Source organism: Oryctolagus cuniculus, chromosome 1 (assembly GCF_964237555.1).
Source record: "Oryctolagus cuniculus chromosome 1, mOryCun1.1, whole genome shotgun sequence".
Lineage (NCBI taxonomy): Eukaryota > Metazoa > Chordata > Mammalia > Lagomorpha > Leporidae > Oryctolagus > Oryctolagus cuniculus.
Genome location: NC_091432.1, coordinates 22,273,833 through 22,291,063, shown reverse-complemented (window position 1 = coordinate 22,291,063; position 17,231 = coordinate 22,273,833). Strand labels below are relative to the sequence as shown.

Here is a 17,231-nt window from a genome sequence, read left to right as displayed (position 1 = left end):
TTATCTTTGATTTATGACTCGTACAAATAGCCTTCAATAATAGGTGCTGTGGCATATTTTTCTGTTAATGCTTCCAAACGTTTCAGGTATGGATTGTGCTGTCAGAACAAGACAATCATATTTCTATTATTACAGTCACATCTCTTAAGGAAGTTAATTCTTCATTCCTTGTAATATTTCTTTTTTTTGAATATTTATTATATGACCTGTCAAATCAGAGTATTTACTTCAGATTTGGATTTTATCAGACAGCTGTTGACTCTGTCATTCTCTGTCATCTATGCTACAGTTTAACTGGGATGACTTTTGAGTTTTATTGAGTATTTGCACTGATTATAATGATGACTAGATAATACTTTGAAGCATAATGAAGAATTTATTAATCCAAACTGACAGTAATGAAATCTTTTTATTTCTCTCTTTATTTATTACTTATTTTTGCTTACTTGCTTGCAGGTAGATTCACCAATGAACTTGAAGCATCCCCATGACTTAGTCATATTAATGAGACAAGAAACAACAGTAAACTACCTCAAAGAATTGGAGGTGAGACATGTTCCTCTGCAATATCAAGCTGAAACTTAGTGGATTTTGCCAGAGCTATTGTGTACAAAGAAAAGCTAAATCATATTTCTTAAGCCTGATTCTTCTGACTTTTGCAGAAACATAACTACCTTTAGTATGTCATTTGTCTTTTAAATCATCTTACCAAAATGATATTTAAGCAATAGTAAGAGAAATAGACTGTCCTAATCTGAATTTGTGTCTGACTGTTGACTTGCTTATCCTTGAACAGAGTTTCTGTGTTTTAGTTTTTCCATCAAGTATCCAGTGTGTGTAATCTCGGGATATTCTTAGAAGAGTCTGAGTAAAGTGTGAAAAGAAAGAAAGGTCTTGGTGGTCTAAAAAAATGTAATTTTTGGTCATTCTCAAGGAGTAAAAACTATAGTCTTGTTGTTGCGTTCTTATGGTTGATGTGAGAAGTGTTAATCACTTCATATCTTGAAAGCCTGAAACTTTCTTTTTTTTTTTTTTTTTTTTTTTTTTTTTTGACAGGCAGAGTTAGAGAGAGACAGAGAGAGAAAGATCTTCCTTTTTTTCCATTGGTTCACCCCCGAAATGGGCATGCTGCGCCAATCCCAAGCCAGGAGCCAGGCACTTCCTCCTGGTCTCCCATGCGGGTGCAGGGCCCAAGCACTTGGGCCATCCTCCACTGCCTTCCCGGGCCACAGCAAAGAGTTGGACTGGAAGAGGAGCAACCTCACCAGAACAGAACCGGTGCCCCAACCGGGACTAGAACCCGGAGTGCTGGCACCGCAGGTGGAGGATTAGCCTAGTGAGCATGGTGCCGGCCTAAACTTTCTTTGTTTAATAAACAAATTAAGCATAAGTTTTTACCTTTTTCTATCACTGATTTTGATAAAGTGATTTTGTTTAATAGCAAGCAGTATTGGTGATTTGAAAAACTAGTATTTTCCTCATAAAACTGCTTAAAAGTTATAATGTTAATTGAATCCAAATTTCAAGGTCTAAGTTATAGAACAAGAAAACTAAATTGCAAAATCAAAGTTAGCAAACTGTTGAGAACAGTGAGTACTAATAGTAAAATCAGCATGCTTGAGAGCTGGAAGGAATCCAATTCCTTCCTCATTTTAGAGGTAAGAAAACAATTAGACCCAAAGACAGTGATTTTTCTAAGTTTGGAGAGCAAGATATGATAGAGCCAGAAGCAAAGCCCATGTGTATTGCCTTGAAAGCTGGCATACCTGTTAAAAAGGTCAGCGTTAATTTTCTAGTAATGTGAAAGTCCATATTTCACTTCCATAAATGTAGGCTGGTATATTTACATATTTATGTATATATAATATATATGTGTATTTATATGTGTATACATTTGTGTATATATATATACTAATAGTTATAAATACATATTTTTTAAGCTTTTGTGAATTCAGAGAGAGGAGCTTTTAGCATATGTTAACCAGCTCCAAATAGGTACGTATTTTTAGAATATGTATAGAGGTAAAACACCTTAGCATTTTAAAAATAGCTTCTCATCAGGTTCTTACTGTTTTTATTATTTCTAAATTAAAAAATGGCAATTATTGTTAATAAACAAAAAGCATATTTATATTCATGCTTGGAAGTATGATCTGTTTTTTATTTAAACAGTGTTCAGAAAGATGTAGTGGTATAGAAAATAGTTTTTATTTTCAGATGCATAGACTCTGTGTATGTTTATTGCATTCTCTGTTTTAGGAGGTAATATAATATAATATAATATAATGAGAAGGAGATTTAAATTAGAGCACATGTAGTGGGAAACTGCCATAACTTAATCAGTGCAGATGCAAATGAAAAATACTGATGTAGCCAATTTTTGGCTAAGATAGTATAAGAGTTTAACTTTGATGTACTCCTGCTACTTCATGTACACAGCAATGACAAGTAAAATACATATACGATGCAATAAAATAAAATGTAGCCAGACTAAAAGTCAATATAAGAATCTTTATGAACCAGAAATGAACAGAAACACTAAATTGGGAGCATGGCTGAAGCTACCGACCTGCTGTTTCCAAGGCCAGGAACCATCATTGATATCTGCTAGTTCTCTGTGGAGTTAGGACACTGACATTTCCCTTCATGAAGAAAGAGCAGAACCAGGATTACTTACTGCTTAAAGACAGGGGAGAGCCATCGAGTCTGGACAAAATATCGGCAGATAAAAGAGGAACTGAATCACCCAACAATTCAGTTATTGCATCCTGTATTTCCCAAATATTATTTCAGAGTACAGTATTACTTTGGGGGTAAGAACTCCAAAACTGCAAAATTTTGGGACTTGGGAATGGAATAGAACCTAGAAATGTCCACAAACATACTTGAGACAGGACATAGTGTTGGAGTTGTTAGAAAGAGAGGCAGAGAAAGAAGTGCTGAAAGCATACTGCAGGGCTTTTGAGTGGAGCAGTTCCAAGGATGAAGTTAACATCAGCTCTGTAGAGAAGACTGAGGGAGGCACAGGATTGGGAGGAGCTTGACTTTGGCATGTTAAGTTTGAGATGCCCTTTACACACCCAACTATAGATAGGAAGTAGAGGGCTTGTTCTTCAAGCGCTGACATGGGTGAGGTCCTAAATTTGTTAAGTCACTGACAGATAGACTTAAAACCATGAGACTATATAAGCAATTTATCTACCAAGTAGTGACAGTGTGTGGACTTCTTAGACACCAGAAAACTATGGAAGATAGCTTCAGAGTTCTAAGGAAAAATCAAACTGGAATTTCACATTCTTTTAAACTGTCATTGAAGAATGACAAGTAAAGATGTTTTCTGACCTACAAAGACAGAGTTTATTGAACACAAATGTTCACTTGAAAAAAAAGAAAACATTAAAGATGTATTTCTGCTGGTGCCGTGGCTCACTAGGCTAATCCTCCGCCTTGCGGCGCCGGCACACCGGGTTCTAGTCCCGGTAGGGGCGCCGGATTCTGTCCCGGTTGCCCCTCTTCCAGGCCAGCTCTCTGCTGTGGCCAGCGAGTGCAGTGGAGGATGGCCCAAGTGCTTGGGCCCTGCACCCCATGGGAGACCAGGAGAAGCACCTGACTCCTGCCATCGGATCAGCGCGATGCGCCGGCCGCAGCATGCTGGCAGTGGCAGCCATTGGAGGGTGAACCAACGGCAAAGGAAGACCTTTCTCTCTGTCTCTCTCACTGTCCACTCTGCCTGTCAAAAAAAAAAAAAAAAAGTATTTGGAAATTCAGACTGGAATCTTTCCAATTGGAATTGGAAAGTAATGCTATAAAGGACATTACTAGGTAAAATCAACACTATATGGTTGGTTAGGGCTCAGTTATTAGTTAAAGCTTGTTAGATTCTTTTTTATATTCCAAAAAAGATAAAGTAACTAAATGAATTTAAATGGTGTGGGAAAATTTGCTGGCAAACATAGAAAAAGCATCAAGAACACTTTTGCGACTCAGGAATAGCCTTTTCATTAGCCTGTGTTACTACTCCAAGGAGTAACCTAAAATTTGAGTTTACATGAGAAGTGTTGGAAAATACCCCTTAACATCCTCACTGGGTTAATTATACTCTTGAAAGTTGAAGTGTTAAAGCACAAAAAGTTGAGGCCAGAGCTGTGGCATGGTGGGCTAAATCTCCAATTGTGGCGCCAGCATCCCATATGGGTGCCTATTCGTATCCTGGCTGCTTCTCTTCCAATCCAGCTCTCTGCTGTGGCCTAGAAAAGCAGTAGAAGATGGGCCTCTGCACCCGCGTGGTGGACCAGAAAGAAGCTCCTGGCTCCTGGCTTCAGATTGGCCCAACTCCAGCCATTGCGGTTATTTGGAGAGTAAACCAGCAAGTGGAAGAACTTTCTCTCTGTTTCTCTCTTTGTCTGTAACTCTACCTCTCATACAAATAAATAAAAATCTTAAAACACACACACACACATAATCACAAAGTGAGCCAGAAATTTTTCAAAAGAGAGAATAAAATATTGTCACTTTTTGAGTACCTTTTCTTCCCCACAAGGAATCTTTCTAATCAAACTACAATATAATGTTTTCCAGTGTAATTGGTTCTCTTTGGCATTCTACATCTTTTAAATATTTTAAAGATTATTCTAAGATGTCTGTAGTCTTCCATTAGACTGTCAGAGTCCAACAAAGATTGTCAGAGACACACAAAAAAAGTCATTACTGCAGATCCTGCAGCCATTATTCAGAAGATATAGAGGACAGAAGAAATGGACTTGGAGGTACAATCAGCAAATTCCTAGAGTGGTGAACTCTACAGGACAAACAACCCAAATTTGCAAGGAAATTACAAGAGGATTTAAGCAAAGGAAATAGAGGTACAACCAGTAAATTAAACCCAAGAAACAAATTAATCAGTTGTAATATATGTGGACCTCATGGATTCTGATCCAAGCAAACAAACTTTTTTAAAAAGAGGGGATAAACAATTGGGAGTTTGATATTGCATAATTACTACTTTTACATGTGATGATGGTGTGGCAGTTTTATATTTTAGATCTTTTCTTTCAAAAATATACTGAAGTATTTACTGATAAAAAATGAGAAAAATAGTAAGGGCAAGCACTACAGTCATAGAAATGCAATTTATAGTTTCTAAACCTGCGAATAATGAGAGGCTATAGAGGGGAGGGGAGAGAATATAGGAAGTATTAACTGCAGATATAAGACAGAAAATAGAAAAAAAAAAGGCAAAGCAAAAGAATGATGAACATGAAATGGTTGAAATAAATCCAAAAAAACTAGCAGCCACAATAAATGCAGATTATACTCGCTAATTAAAACTCATATTATCATAATATATATCTTATTTGGTCCAGCTGTATTGTACAAATAAGACTAACACAAAATTAGTGAGATGATAAGTGGATGGAAAAAGTGTTTACTATGGTAATGGTAAGCAAAAGAAAGCTGATATGACAGTGTTTATACAAGTTGCCAATCACTCACCTGAAACCTTTGGGATTGTTTGTGTTTAGGAATATAGTTTGTTTTTGGTTTTTAATTTCAGAGATGTTCTAGGCATACATATATTACATGCTATTTGGAACAAGGTCTGGCTCCAAACTCCATAATCAGATACATTAATATTTCTTTGGTGAAATGTATGAATATTTACACTAAGAGGATAAAGGCTATAAGTCAATCATCTTAAAAATTAAAGCTTCCCTTCAGCACATAACACTAGGAGATACATTACATGCTGAAAGGAGATACTTGGAATACATAAAACTAATAGAAGATGAGTTCACAGAATTACTCTTTTCATAAATTTCTGCAAAGAACTTTTTAAAAACCCTACGGGGGAAAAATGGGCAGACTTGAACAGTCCATAAAGTATCATAAACATGCAAAAATATGTTCAATCTCATTAATGATCGCATTAGTTGAGATACTCTAGATTTTGTTAGAATTTATTAGATGATGTATGCATTGGCAGCAAATAGCTCCAGAATCTCAGTGTGATTCTCTGATGCAGATGGAAACTCTGGGAAAAACAACCAGCACCTGGCTCCTGGCTTTGGATTGGCACAGTGCCGGCTGTGGCGGCCATTTGGGGAATGAACCAACGGAAGGAAAACCTTTCTCTCTGTCTCTCTCACTGTCTAACTCTGCCTGTCAAAAAAAAAAAAATAGGAAATTTGTAAATTAGAAACCTGTAAGCTGGCCGGCACCGCGGCTCAATAGGCTAATCCTCCACCTAGCGGCGCCAGCACACTGGGTTCCAGTCCTGATCGGGGCGCCAGATTCTTTCCCAGTTGCCCCTCTTCCAGGCCAGCTCTCTGTTGTGGCCCGGGAAGGCAGTGGAGGATGGCCCAAGCATTGGGCCCTGCACCCCATGGGAGACCAGGAGAAGCACCTGGCTCCTGGCTTCGGATCAGCGCGGTGCGCCGGCTGCAGCGCACCAGCCGTGGCGGCCATTGGAGGGTGAACCAACGGCAAAAAGGAAGACCTTTCTCTCTGTCTCTCTCTCTCTCACTATCCACTCTGCCTGTCAAAAAAAAAAAAAAAAAAAAAAAAGAAAGAAACCTGTAAGCTGATGTGATATATCATTTATGTAAAGTTTTAAAACTTGGAAAGCAATGCTATATGTTAATTTTAGATTCATGTATAATAATGAAAGTAATATTTTAAGGGAGTAAGGTGTTACAGTAACATTTTGTAGAAATATACATGGAAATGATTCCTAAAACAAATTCAGGGTAGTGGTGACTTTCTGAAGGGAGAGAAGAATTTTTTTTTTTAATTCTTAATTATCTTTTATTAAAATATGTTTTTTTTAACTTTTATTTAATGAATATAAATTTCCAAAGCACAGCTCATGGACCACAATGGCTTCCCCCCCATAACGTCCCTCCCACCCGAGAAGAATTTTTTTTTAAAAGATTTATTTATTTATTTGAAAGTCAGAGTTACACAGAGAGAGAGGAGAAGCAGAGGTCTTCCATTCGTTGGTTCACTCCCAAATGGCCACAATGGCCAGAGCTGTGCCGATCCGAAGCCAGGAGCTTCTTCCCAGTCTCCCACATAGGTGCAGGGGCCTAAAGACTTGGGCCATCATCTACTGTATTCCCAGGCCATAGCAGAGAGCTGGATCAGAAGTGAAGCAGCCAGGTCTTGAACCGGCGCCCATATGGGATGCCGGCGCTTCAGGCCAGGGCGCTAACCTGCTGTGCCACAGCGCCAGCTCCAAGAGAGAGAAGAATGTAAAAGCCAGTAAACAGAAGCTTCAATTTCTTGTTTTTGTCCTTGTATTAAAAAAAAAAAAGTCTGAACCAAGTATAGTAAAATATAGCATATGAGAGATATAGATAATAGGAACATGAATGTTTATATTATTCCTCTGTATTTCACATGTGTCAGAAATTCACCTGGAACACCCAAGTAGCAGTAGTAACGTGCTGTGTATCTGAAAGGACTGAAACAACCTGATGGATTTGGACTATTCCAGGACATTTTCTATTTTGTTTTAAAATACTTTTTTTAAATTTTATTGTTTATTTATTTATTTTATTTATTTGAAAGTCAGAGTTACAGAGAGAGGTAGAGACAAGAGAGAGAGGTCTTCCATCCACTGGTTCACTCCCCAGGTGGCCGCAATGGCCAGAGCTACACCGATACGAAGCCAGGAGCCAGGAGCTTCTTCCAGGTCTCCCATGTGGGTGCAGGGGCCCAAGGACTTGGGGCATCCTCCACTGCTTTCCCAGCCCATAACAGAAAGCTAGATCGGAAGAGGAGCAGCCAGGACTAGAATGAGCACCCATATGGGATGCGGGTGCTTTAGGTCAGGGCTTTAACCTGCTGCACTACCACGCCGGCCCCTTGTTTTAAAATATTTTTAAAAAGTATTTTTTTGGAAGAGAAACCCCCTATTTGTTACTGTTTTTTTTTTAAGAATTATTTTATTTATTTGAAATACAGAGGTGCAGAGATAGACCTTCCATTCTGCTGGTTCACTCCCCAAATGACCGCAACGGCCAGAGCTGAGCTGATCCAAAGGAGCTTCTTCCAGGTCTCCCAGGCAGGTGCAGGGGCCCAAGGACTTGGGCCATCTGCTGCTGCTTTTCCAGGCCATAGCAGAGAGCTGGATGGGAAGTGGAGCAGCCGGGACACGAGCCGGCTTCCATATGAGATGCCGGCACTGCAGGCTGGGGCTTTAACCCACTGCGCTGCAGCATGGGCCCCTCTGTTACTGTTTCTTTGGGATAGAAATCCGCTATCTGAGCCAGTCTGAAGCCAGATGCCAGGAACTCAGTCCCTGTCTCCCATATGGGTGTCAGGGACCCAACTACTTGAGCCATTATACACTGACTCCCGTGGTGCACATTACCAGGAAACCGCAGTTGGGAGAGGTGCTGGGACTCAATCCTAAGCACTCTGAGATGAGATGGGGCATCCCAAGAAGCATCTTAACTGCCCTTCCCCGGGGTGTCTTAATTGCACAGTCATTCTGTGCCAGAGAAGTCAAATTGGTAGGCAGACTTTAAACATAGTCAGAAACCCTATTACAGCTATACCTGTATGCTGATATTCCAAGTGCTGTGTTTTGTTACTTTCTGTGTGTGAACACCTTTGTAGAGAACCTTCAGAACATTTTCAGAGTCCTTGTGTTCCTTCATAGAGGATTCTCTGACTTCAGCGGTCATAAAATTCTCCTTTCACTTCACTCATACTTAGCCCGAAGTATTTCAAGAGGCATTTTGTTCTTATTTTCTTCTCAACAGAAACAATTAGTTGCTCAAAAAATTCACATAGAAGAAAATGAGGACAGAGACACGGGACTGGAACAGAGACATAACAAAGAAGATCCAGACTGCATCAAAGCCAAGGTGCCCCTCGGGGACCTGGATCTGTACGATGGCACATACATAACGTTAGAGAGCAAAGACATCAGGTAAAGAGTCTCACTTTCCACCAGGAGGTGCTTCTCTGAAACAGGCCTTTCCAAAGTCAGTGGGAAACAATCTGTCATGAGATCTTCAACCATGTATGCTGATTGGAATTTGAAAGCTTAAAATACATGAACATACTTAATACCACAGTATAAAATTGAACAATTGATACTTTAAAAAATGACCAATGTTTCTCAGAGGTGGTCAGATAAGTGCAACTTAAAACATATAGATGGTTTTCATCCACCAACTTGGAAAGAAGCCTTAAGGCAGTGACTGGAAGTCAGGCAGAGAGTCCGTGAATGGAAGTGTACGTTGGCTTAGCATTCAGGAAAGCACTTAGCAGTGTCATGCTGTATGCATGTTAGTTTTTTGAAAGTCCAGAATCTTAACCTTCTGTAAACTACTACTGTATTCTCTCTCTAATTCTTGACTTCTCTATAATTTGAATTTCCAAAATATTGACTCCTCATTACAGCTGTGTGAAAAGGTATGAATGTTGACCAACCCTAGTTATAAAATGGAGATTCTATAAGAATATGGGGAATATTGACATTTCCTAAAGCATTGTGTCGCCTCACCTTGCATTCTTCATTGCTCCTTGCTTCTTGATTTTAGCCCTGAAGATTATATAGACACAGAATCTCCTGTCCCTCCAGACCCTGAGCAACCTGATTGTACTAAAATTCTCGAACTTCCTTATAGTATACATGCTTTTCAGCATTTACGGGTAAGTAGAGAACTTGAGAGTTTTTTTCTTTTTTCTTTCATTTGGTCTCTTGTTTATGAAAACTGTTTTTCTTCTCTGCTTCAAAACAGCTTTACATTGTCACAGACATAAAAATGCCTTCAAAATAAATGTTTCAAGACCCCAAATTAGTTGTGGTCTTTCACTATTTTTTTTTTTCAGTTTTTTTTTCTTCTTCCTTTTAGGGTGTGCAAGAAAGAGTTAATCTTTCTGCACCTCTGTTGCCTAAGGACGATCCTGTCTTCACATATTTATCTAAGCGATTGGGAAGGAATATAGATGACATTGGTCACCTCATTCATGAAGGTTTACAGAAGGTGAGTCATCAGTGGCTTAAAGAACCAAGAGGCCATATAAGCAGAAAATAATTTCCTCTCAGAAACACCTGCCTAATTCTAGAGTATGATTCAAAATTATGATTGCATTGCTATAAACACTATAATTCAGTGCTAGAGAGAAACACAGATAGATAATCTCCTTTGCCAAGGAGTGAGGTTTGAAAGTTTTGTTTTAACTAACTAATGAAAAAACAAATTATAAACTGATAAAAGCAGCAGGGCTTATAGGCTAGATTATATATGTTGAGTGTAGAAGAAGAGTTAACATTTTAGTGTCTTTGATATATCTACACATAATACAAATTTCACTGTTATCTGAACCAAAATATTACCAATAGCAATAAAATCTTCTATAATTTTCTTTTAAGGAAACATCTACTTTAAAAAGATGAAATAGGGAATTCTGTAACAGGACCCAAGAATTTAAATATATCATTCAGGATAACATGGGAATTTAGAAAATGGTTTTTGCTCTTCTGTGTGCATAAGGAGTATCATAAAATGCAGGTTAGTTTCTAAACAGTATTAATTATAGTGATATTAAATAAAATGCCTAATTACAACATCTCTGTATATCAAGAGAGGAATTTTTGAATAAGAGTAAGAAAGTAGTTTGACTTTCAAAAGTATTTTATGATGATTTTTGTAGCTAAGTTTTCATCTTCATCTTGTTTTTCCAAAGGTAATATAAAACATTTGCATTCCCAGAACTTGGTGAGTAATAAGGGAAAACTGTCCCAAGATTGTACGGTATCCTGCAGAGGATGGTTAGTTGAGAGTAGATAATAGTGGTAAGTGTTCTATAGAAAATTAAAACAGAGCGCTACTGGTGGCTACTTTAGATTGAGCAGTTGGGGTTATCCTCTCTGGAAAGGTGAAATTGAACTTGACGTCTGAATAACAAGAACCAAGCCACAAAGATCAGACAAGTGTGTTCTGAGCCAGGGAAGTCCCTGTTGCCTGAATGAACTTGGGTCACATCTTAATCTGTCTAGGCTGTTAACAAAATACCACTCTAAGTCAATTCTACTTTACAACATGTTTGACCCAGGTGTGTGAGGTTTCTTTCTTCACACCAACCAATTCTCCAGCTCCCCAGACACCAACTGGGTGCTCTACAATTCAGTTCTCTTCAAACACTGGAGTTAGTACATATCCCACAGGATAGTAATTCAGTCTCACACAATGGCCCCACTTCCAATGCCAGTTGCAAAGTCAAGGCCGTCTAGACTTCTGACCAACCGGCCATAAAGTCGGAGCAGTTCCCGTGCCCCACTCCTTAGGTTTAATCATTGTTAGAACAGCTCATGGAACTCAGGAAAGCACTTTACTTACTGTTATCAGTTTATTATGAAAGGTACAGTTCTGGAGCAGTTGAAGGCAAGAGATGCACAGGTCATCCCTCTCCTCCCCAGGCACATCGCTTCCCAGCACCTGGCTGTGTTTTCCAGTTTGGAAACTCCCCAGACTCTGTCAGATAGGGGGGTTTATGCAGATTCCACCACCTGGAATCACCGGCCATTAGTGATTAGTTCAGTCTCCACCCTACTCTGCTCCCCAGAGGGGGAAAGTTCCAACCCTGTAATCGTGGCTTGGTTATTCTGGAAGCAGCATCTATCCTAAAGTTGTCTGGGTGCCCCCAGTTCTCTAGTCTTCTCATGAACATACAAAAATACTCATCACTTTTCTGATTCTATGAGTTTTAGGAGCTGTGTGCAGGAACCTGGGAGAAAAGCCAAATATGTATTTATCCAACCCACAGACTGGGTGGCTTGAAGGACATAAATATGTTTGCCACAGTTATGGAGGATGGGAAGTCTAAGATCTAGGCACTCATAATTTAGTTCCTGGTGAGGGCCCTCTTTGTAGCTTGTAGACAGCTGGCCGCCTTCACTCTGTGGGCTCACATGGCTTATTCTGTATGCACACATTGAAGAGCAAATGAGAGATGTTTCTGCTGCTGCTGCTGCTCCTTATAAGGTCAACCTTTATGTCCTCTTCACAGACCCATGTGTACTTTGGATATGGGGGTACACAGACCTTCAGTCCATAACTGGTGGCTTGTAATCAGATTCAGTCTAGTGTAAGTGGAGTGTGATGAGTAAGAGGAAAGATGGTAAGGAATGTAGCTAGAGAAATAGGACAGAGCCAGGTCATTGCAGGGCTCCGAAAGTCACGGTAAAAAGACTTGGGATTCAACTGAACAGAGGAGTGATGTAATTCAGTCAATATTTTAAAAAGCTCACTGTGATCACTGTATGGAGAAGTGACTGAAGGGGGCCACAGCTGGAAATGGACCAGTTAGAAGGGAGAGATGAACACAGTTTGCACTACTGATACTTGACAGTGGAAACAGAGGGACTATTTCAGAATGTGTTTACAAATTGAGAAACTGATGACTTAGATGTAGGGAATGAGAGCAAAACACAAACCAGGGACAACTCCCAAACTTTCAATTTGGGCAGCTTGAAAGAACAGCAGGTTTGGGGTGGGAGAGAAGAAAAGACAGCTCTGTTTTGGCCATGTTAATTGGAAATATCTATTATATGAGTCAGGAACTCCAGGGGATGAGGCTTGAGTGCATGATAGAGAATAGTTGTTAAGTAGGGATTATCAGAAGCCATGGGGCAGGATAAAGGCATGTGGGAGAAGGTAAAGTTTGGGAAGAAGTCAGTCTAAATCCTGCAGTCCTGTATATACCTATCAGATGGGGGCAGGTGCCACCAAAAGAGAGTGGGAAAGGTGTCCTAAAGAGTGCAGTACCCCAGGAGCCAAGGAAAAAAGTGTGTTCAGGGGAAAGAATAAGTAATAATAACTTCGGAGTATTATAGATTTGGGGGAGATTTTATGAGAAATTTCACAGAAAGATTTTTCTTTGAATATATATTTTTAGGAGCCAGCATTTGTCATAGCAGTTAGGATCCCTGCTGGGACGCACGCATCACACATCAGCATGCCTGGCATCAGGTCCCAGCTGTTTCTGATTCCAGCCACCTGCTAATGTGCCTGCTGGGAGGTAGCAAGTAACGGCCCATGTACTCGAATCCTCGTTATTGACTTGAGAGTCGTGGATTGAGTTCCAAGCTCCTGCTTCAGCTTGGCCCAGGCCTGAGAATTACAGGCATTTGAGGAATGAACCATCACATGGAAGGTCTTTCTCTGTCTCTGGCTGTGTGTCTATGTCTTTCACGTAAAATGAAAATAAATATAGATGTTCCTCCTCTTAGGCCTAATATGCTATAATATGTAGAGTATTCTGCTTACCATAACCTTCATATCAAATTTTTAACTGAACTTCTTGTTCTAATTCACAACATAGTCTGAAAATAAGGGAAAATAAAACATTTGTTGATTTGGAAAAAAAAGCTTTCTCTGGGGCAGGCATTGTGGCGTAGTGGGTAAAGCCGCCGCCTGTGGTGCTGGCATCACATATGGGCACCAGTTCAAGACCTGGCTGCTCCACTTTCAATCCAGCTCTTTGCTATGGCCTGGGAAAGCAGTAGAAGATGGCTCAAGTCTTTGGGCCCCTGAACCCACATGGGAGACATGGAAGAGGCTCCTCGTTCCAGGCTTTAGATTGGCACAACTCCAGCCATTGCAGCCATGTGGGAAGTGAACCAGCAGATGGAAGACCTTGCTCTCTGCCTCTTCTTCTCTGTAACTCTGCCTTTCAAGCAAATAAATAAAACCTTTAAAAAAAATAAATAAAAGCTTTCTCAAAAAAAGCTGTCAAAAAGAAGACTGAAACTTTAGTCCCAAGTCATGTAAGAAGGTGCTGTCCCTTGACCACCTTCAAGTAGTCAGAGTTTATAGCTGGTCTGCTTATTGTGTTAAAATCTTTAATTGCATCACACAGTCATGCTTTCTTTGAAGATAGAATACTCAAGGATGAATAATACAAGATGTACTTAATATTTTAATCCTTAAAACAATGATTTTAAAAATGTTTTATAAAACTTTTAATTCAGTTTAGCTTTTTTTAAAAAGATTTATTTTATTTATTTGAAAGGTAGAGTTACAAAGAGAGGAGTAGAGACACACAGAGAGAGAGAGAGAGAGAGAGAGGTCTTTCATCCACGGGTTCACTCCCCAATTGCTGCAACATCCAGGGCTGGGCCAGGCCGAACCCAGGAGCCCAGAGCCAAGAGCTTCCTCCTGGTCTCCCACATGTGTGCAGGAGCCCAAGTACTTGGGCCATCTTCCAGTGCTTTCCCAGGCACGTTAGCTGGGTGCTGGATCAGAAATGGAGCAGCAGGGTCTTCAGCCAGAGCACGTATCGGATGCCAGGGTCACAGGCGGAGGCTTAACCCGCTATGCCACAATACCGGCCCCTCGATTTAGCTATTTTTAAAATAAAATAATTGGTTGCAAAAAAAAAATAAGACTTTATAGAAACTGTAAAAGATAAGGTAAAAGTTATAACTTGAAAATAGGTTTGTATATTCCTTTGGATTTTTATTTTTACACATCTTTGTAGTGAAACCTTAATTATACTCATCAAGCACACTGTGGATAATGGTGTTGTAGGAGTCAAGGGGTAATCCCGTTTTAAGGTGTTTTACATATGTGGTATCAGATTGTCCCCTGGAAACTGCCGTAGTGACTTAGTGTTTCTACAGTCAATTTATGAAGTTAAACAGTGCATATTCTTTTTAATAGTTTAATAGATGCCAATTTGTAAAAGGAAAGCTTCTTGTCTCTTTTTTGTGAAGTTATTCATTTCACATGCTTATTAGTTTTTTTTTATTTCTTTGAATTGCTGTTCATGGTTTTTGGCCATTTCTCTTTTTAAGAAATATTTTTCATGTTTAGGTTTAGATTTTTTATAAGCTCTTTATATATTAAAGATACAAATAGTAAGCCTTGACTATCATATAAACTGCCAGTATTTTCCCCAGTTTATAATTTTTCCCCAGCAAAAGTTTAAAGCTTTATATGGGTTTCAGTTTACTTACATTGAGTTTTAACATAGCCCACTTTTGCAATTCAGTATATGTTAGAAGACAGAAAGTCCTAATCACAAAAACAGCAGGTCCATCTGAACTTCTCTTTGACTATATAATACATGTAATTACTATATTCTAAAGATTTAATTTTTAACAGCTTGAAGGTATGCTTTCAATTCTAAACACATGAGAAAAATGAAAAAAAATTCATATTTTACAGAAGTAATCCTTTCGTTGCCTTAAGTTTGTACCTTCACTCAAATATTACATGAAGAAAAAAAACTTATAAAATGTTAGTGTCAGGAATGTTGTGTTAGAGCCCCTGGCATTTCTCAGTATGTCAGCTCTAAACTTTTGAAGTCCTGAATAGGGCCCAGGAAGTTATGTTGTGGCCTCCTGGTGGGCTTTTCAGCCTGGTTTCCACCTTGGAATGACAGCCTGGAGGTGTGTCATCTCTGTGTGAGGATTACACTTAATGCACTTGCCCAGCTGATGGCTGGGGGACCCTTTTGACAGATGTGGTGCATCTGGACTTTGTCCTTTGCATTGTTATACAGCTAGGCTTGATCTTCCTTATCTTGAATTTCAGAAGAAAGTATTCATGAAGAGTATTCAGAAAGTATTCAGAAGAGTATTAATGGTGCTCATTTTGAACATTGTTGTGTTTGATAATCACTTTATTTGTTTAATCTCTAGAATTCTTCCTCTTGGGTACTGTATAATATGGCTTCATTTTACTGGCGAATAAAGAATGAGCCGTATCAGGTAGTGGAATGTGCCATGCGAGCACTTCACTTCTCTTCCAGGTAAGAGTTTTCTTCTAGACCTCCTGATTTTCCTCGTAACTCAGGACTGTTAAAGAAAGAACACATAAGAAGGCATTGGTTTTCTCTACCTGAAAGCATATTCAGTTAATTTCCCAAGCACGATAATTTTGTCACCTTTCCTTGTCAATTAGTTACACATACAGGGAGCACGCGCTTCTTCCCTGACGTCTTCTCACGTCTCTCCTCTTAGGCACAATAAAGACATCGCCCTGGTCAACCTGGCGAACGTTCTGCACAGAGCACACTTCTCTGCTGACGCTGCTGTCGTGGTCCACGCAGCTCTGGATGACAGTGACTTCTTCACCAGCTATTACACTTTGGGGAATATATATGCAGTAAATACTACTTTTTGTTTCATGAGTTGTACCAGTTGGTACTTTCTTTCTTTTCATTTTTTCCTTAGTAGAATGTTACCTTTTTTAATGAAGAAATTAGGGGGAAGAAATCTCAGCACAATAATATATGATAGTTGTTCTAGCCTCTTGACAACAAAGGAAAATAATTAAATTGATTGGAATTTTAACCTGTATAGGATACATCCCTTAAGGATAGCAAACCCTTCTAACTATAATCATCCTATGCTATGCCTTCATCCTGTGGGGATTTGGCTAATCCAAATAATGTCACTGTGAGATACAGGTGTGAATTCATAAATCGCTGGGGGTTTTGGAGCTGCGCAACTGGGCCATGGCTAATGTTTCTTCCCCTGTGTGTGTGTGCATATGTGTGTGTTTGTTTTTGTCTCTTCAGATGCTTGGGGAGTATAACCACTCAGTGCTCTGTTATGACCATGCTTTGCAGGCCAAACCTGGGTTTGAGCAGGCTATAAAGAGAAAGCATGCTGTCCTGTGTCAGCAAAAACTGGAACAAAAATTGGAGGCTCAACATAGGTAACTGGTAGAAAAAAATTTCTCTGAAGTACTGGCACCCTAAAACCTTAGGCTAGATCTCTGGAGGGTGGTATCAATCTTAATTACATCATTAGAATTAAGAAAGAAACCTCTTCACTTGGGTGAGTCCTGTCCCCTTTCTCCAAATTCAGGTGGTTTAGCTCAATGCAGTGGTTGTGTAGAGAAGTCTCTAATGGCAGGGATGCCACAGTCTGGAGGATTTTTGCGATAAAAGCTGTCTTTAACATCTTCATAGTTTTGACCTTTGATGATTTCTGTGAAACTGGATGGGGTTGGAAGGCTGAGAGATACTTACTCTGTTATTTTCATTTTTATTTCCATAGTAAAAATCACATGTATAGTTGCTGTTCTTCCCATTTGGTTCCTATGATTGGGCTGCTGTTATATTAGTCACATGACACTGATAAATTTCGCCAACATTTTAATCAGATTTGTGTGTTAAATTGCACAATAATAGAATTTTGTTGTACTTGGTCTTTGCAATATACTTAATAAAATACCTGATCCCATAAGTTTTAGGGCCAG

The 17,231-nt window shown here is 39.4% G+C and overlaps 1 protein-coding gene across 6 annotated transcripts in view; it reads left to right on the top strand.

Annotated features, from left to right (window-relative positions):
• Positions 1-17,231, top strand: part of TTC17 (tetratricopeptide repeat domain 17) — a 147,674-nt gene that overhangs the window by 23,872 nt on the left and 106,571 nt on the right. For 5 of the 6 annotated variants that reach the window (XM_017346067.3, XM_002709063.5, XM_008269968.4 and 2 more), the window contains exons 2-8: positions 457-546; positions 8,769-8,938; positions 9,555-9,666; positions 9,870-10,001; positions 15,665-15,774; positions 15,986-16,130; positions 16,546-16,685. In XM_017346067.3, the coding sequence (XP_017201556.1) occupies positions 457-546; positions 8,769-8,938; positions 9,555-9,666; positions 9,870-10,001; positions 15,665-15,774; positions 15,986-16,130; positions 16,546-16,685 (899 nt within the window). Of the gene's footprint in view, positions 1-456; positions 547-8,768; positions 8,939-9,554; positions 9,667-9,869; positions 10,002-10,404; positions 10,530-15,664; positions 15,775-15,985; positions 16,131-16,545; positions 16,686-17,231 lie in introns of those variants that run through there. The other variant, XM_051826131.2, reaches the window with a different exon arrangement.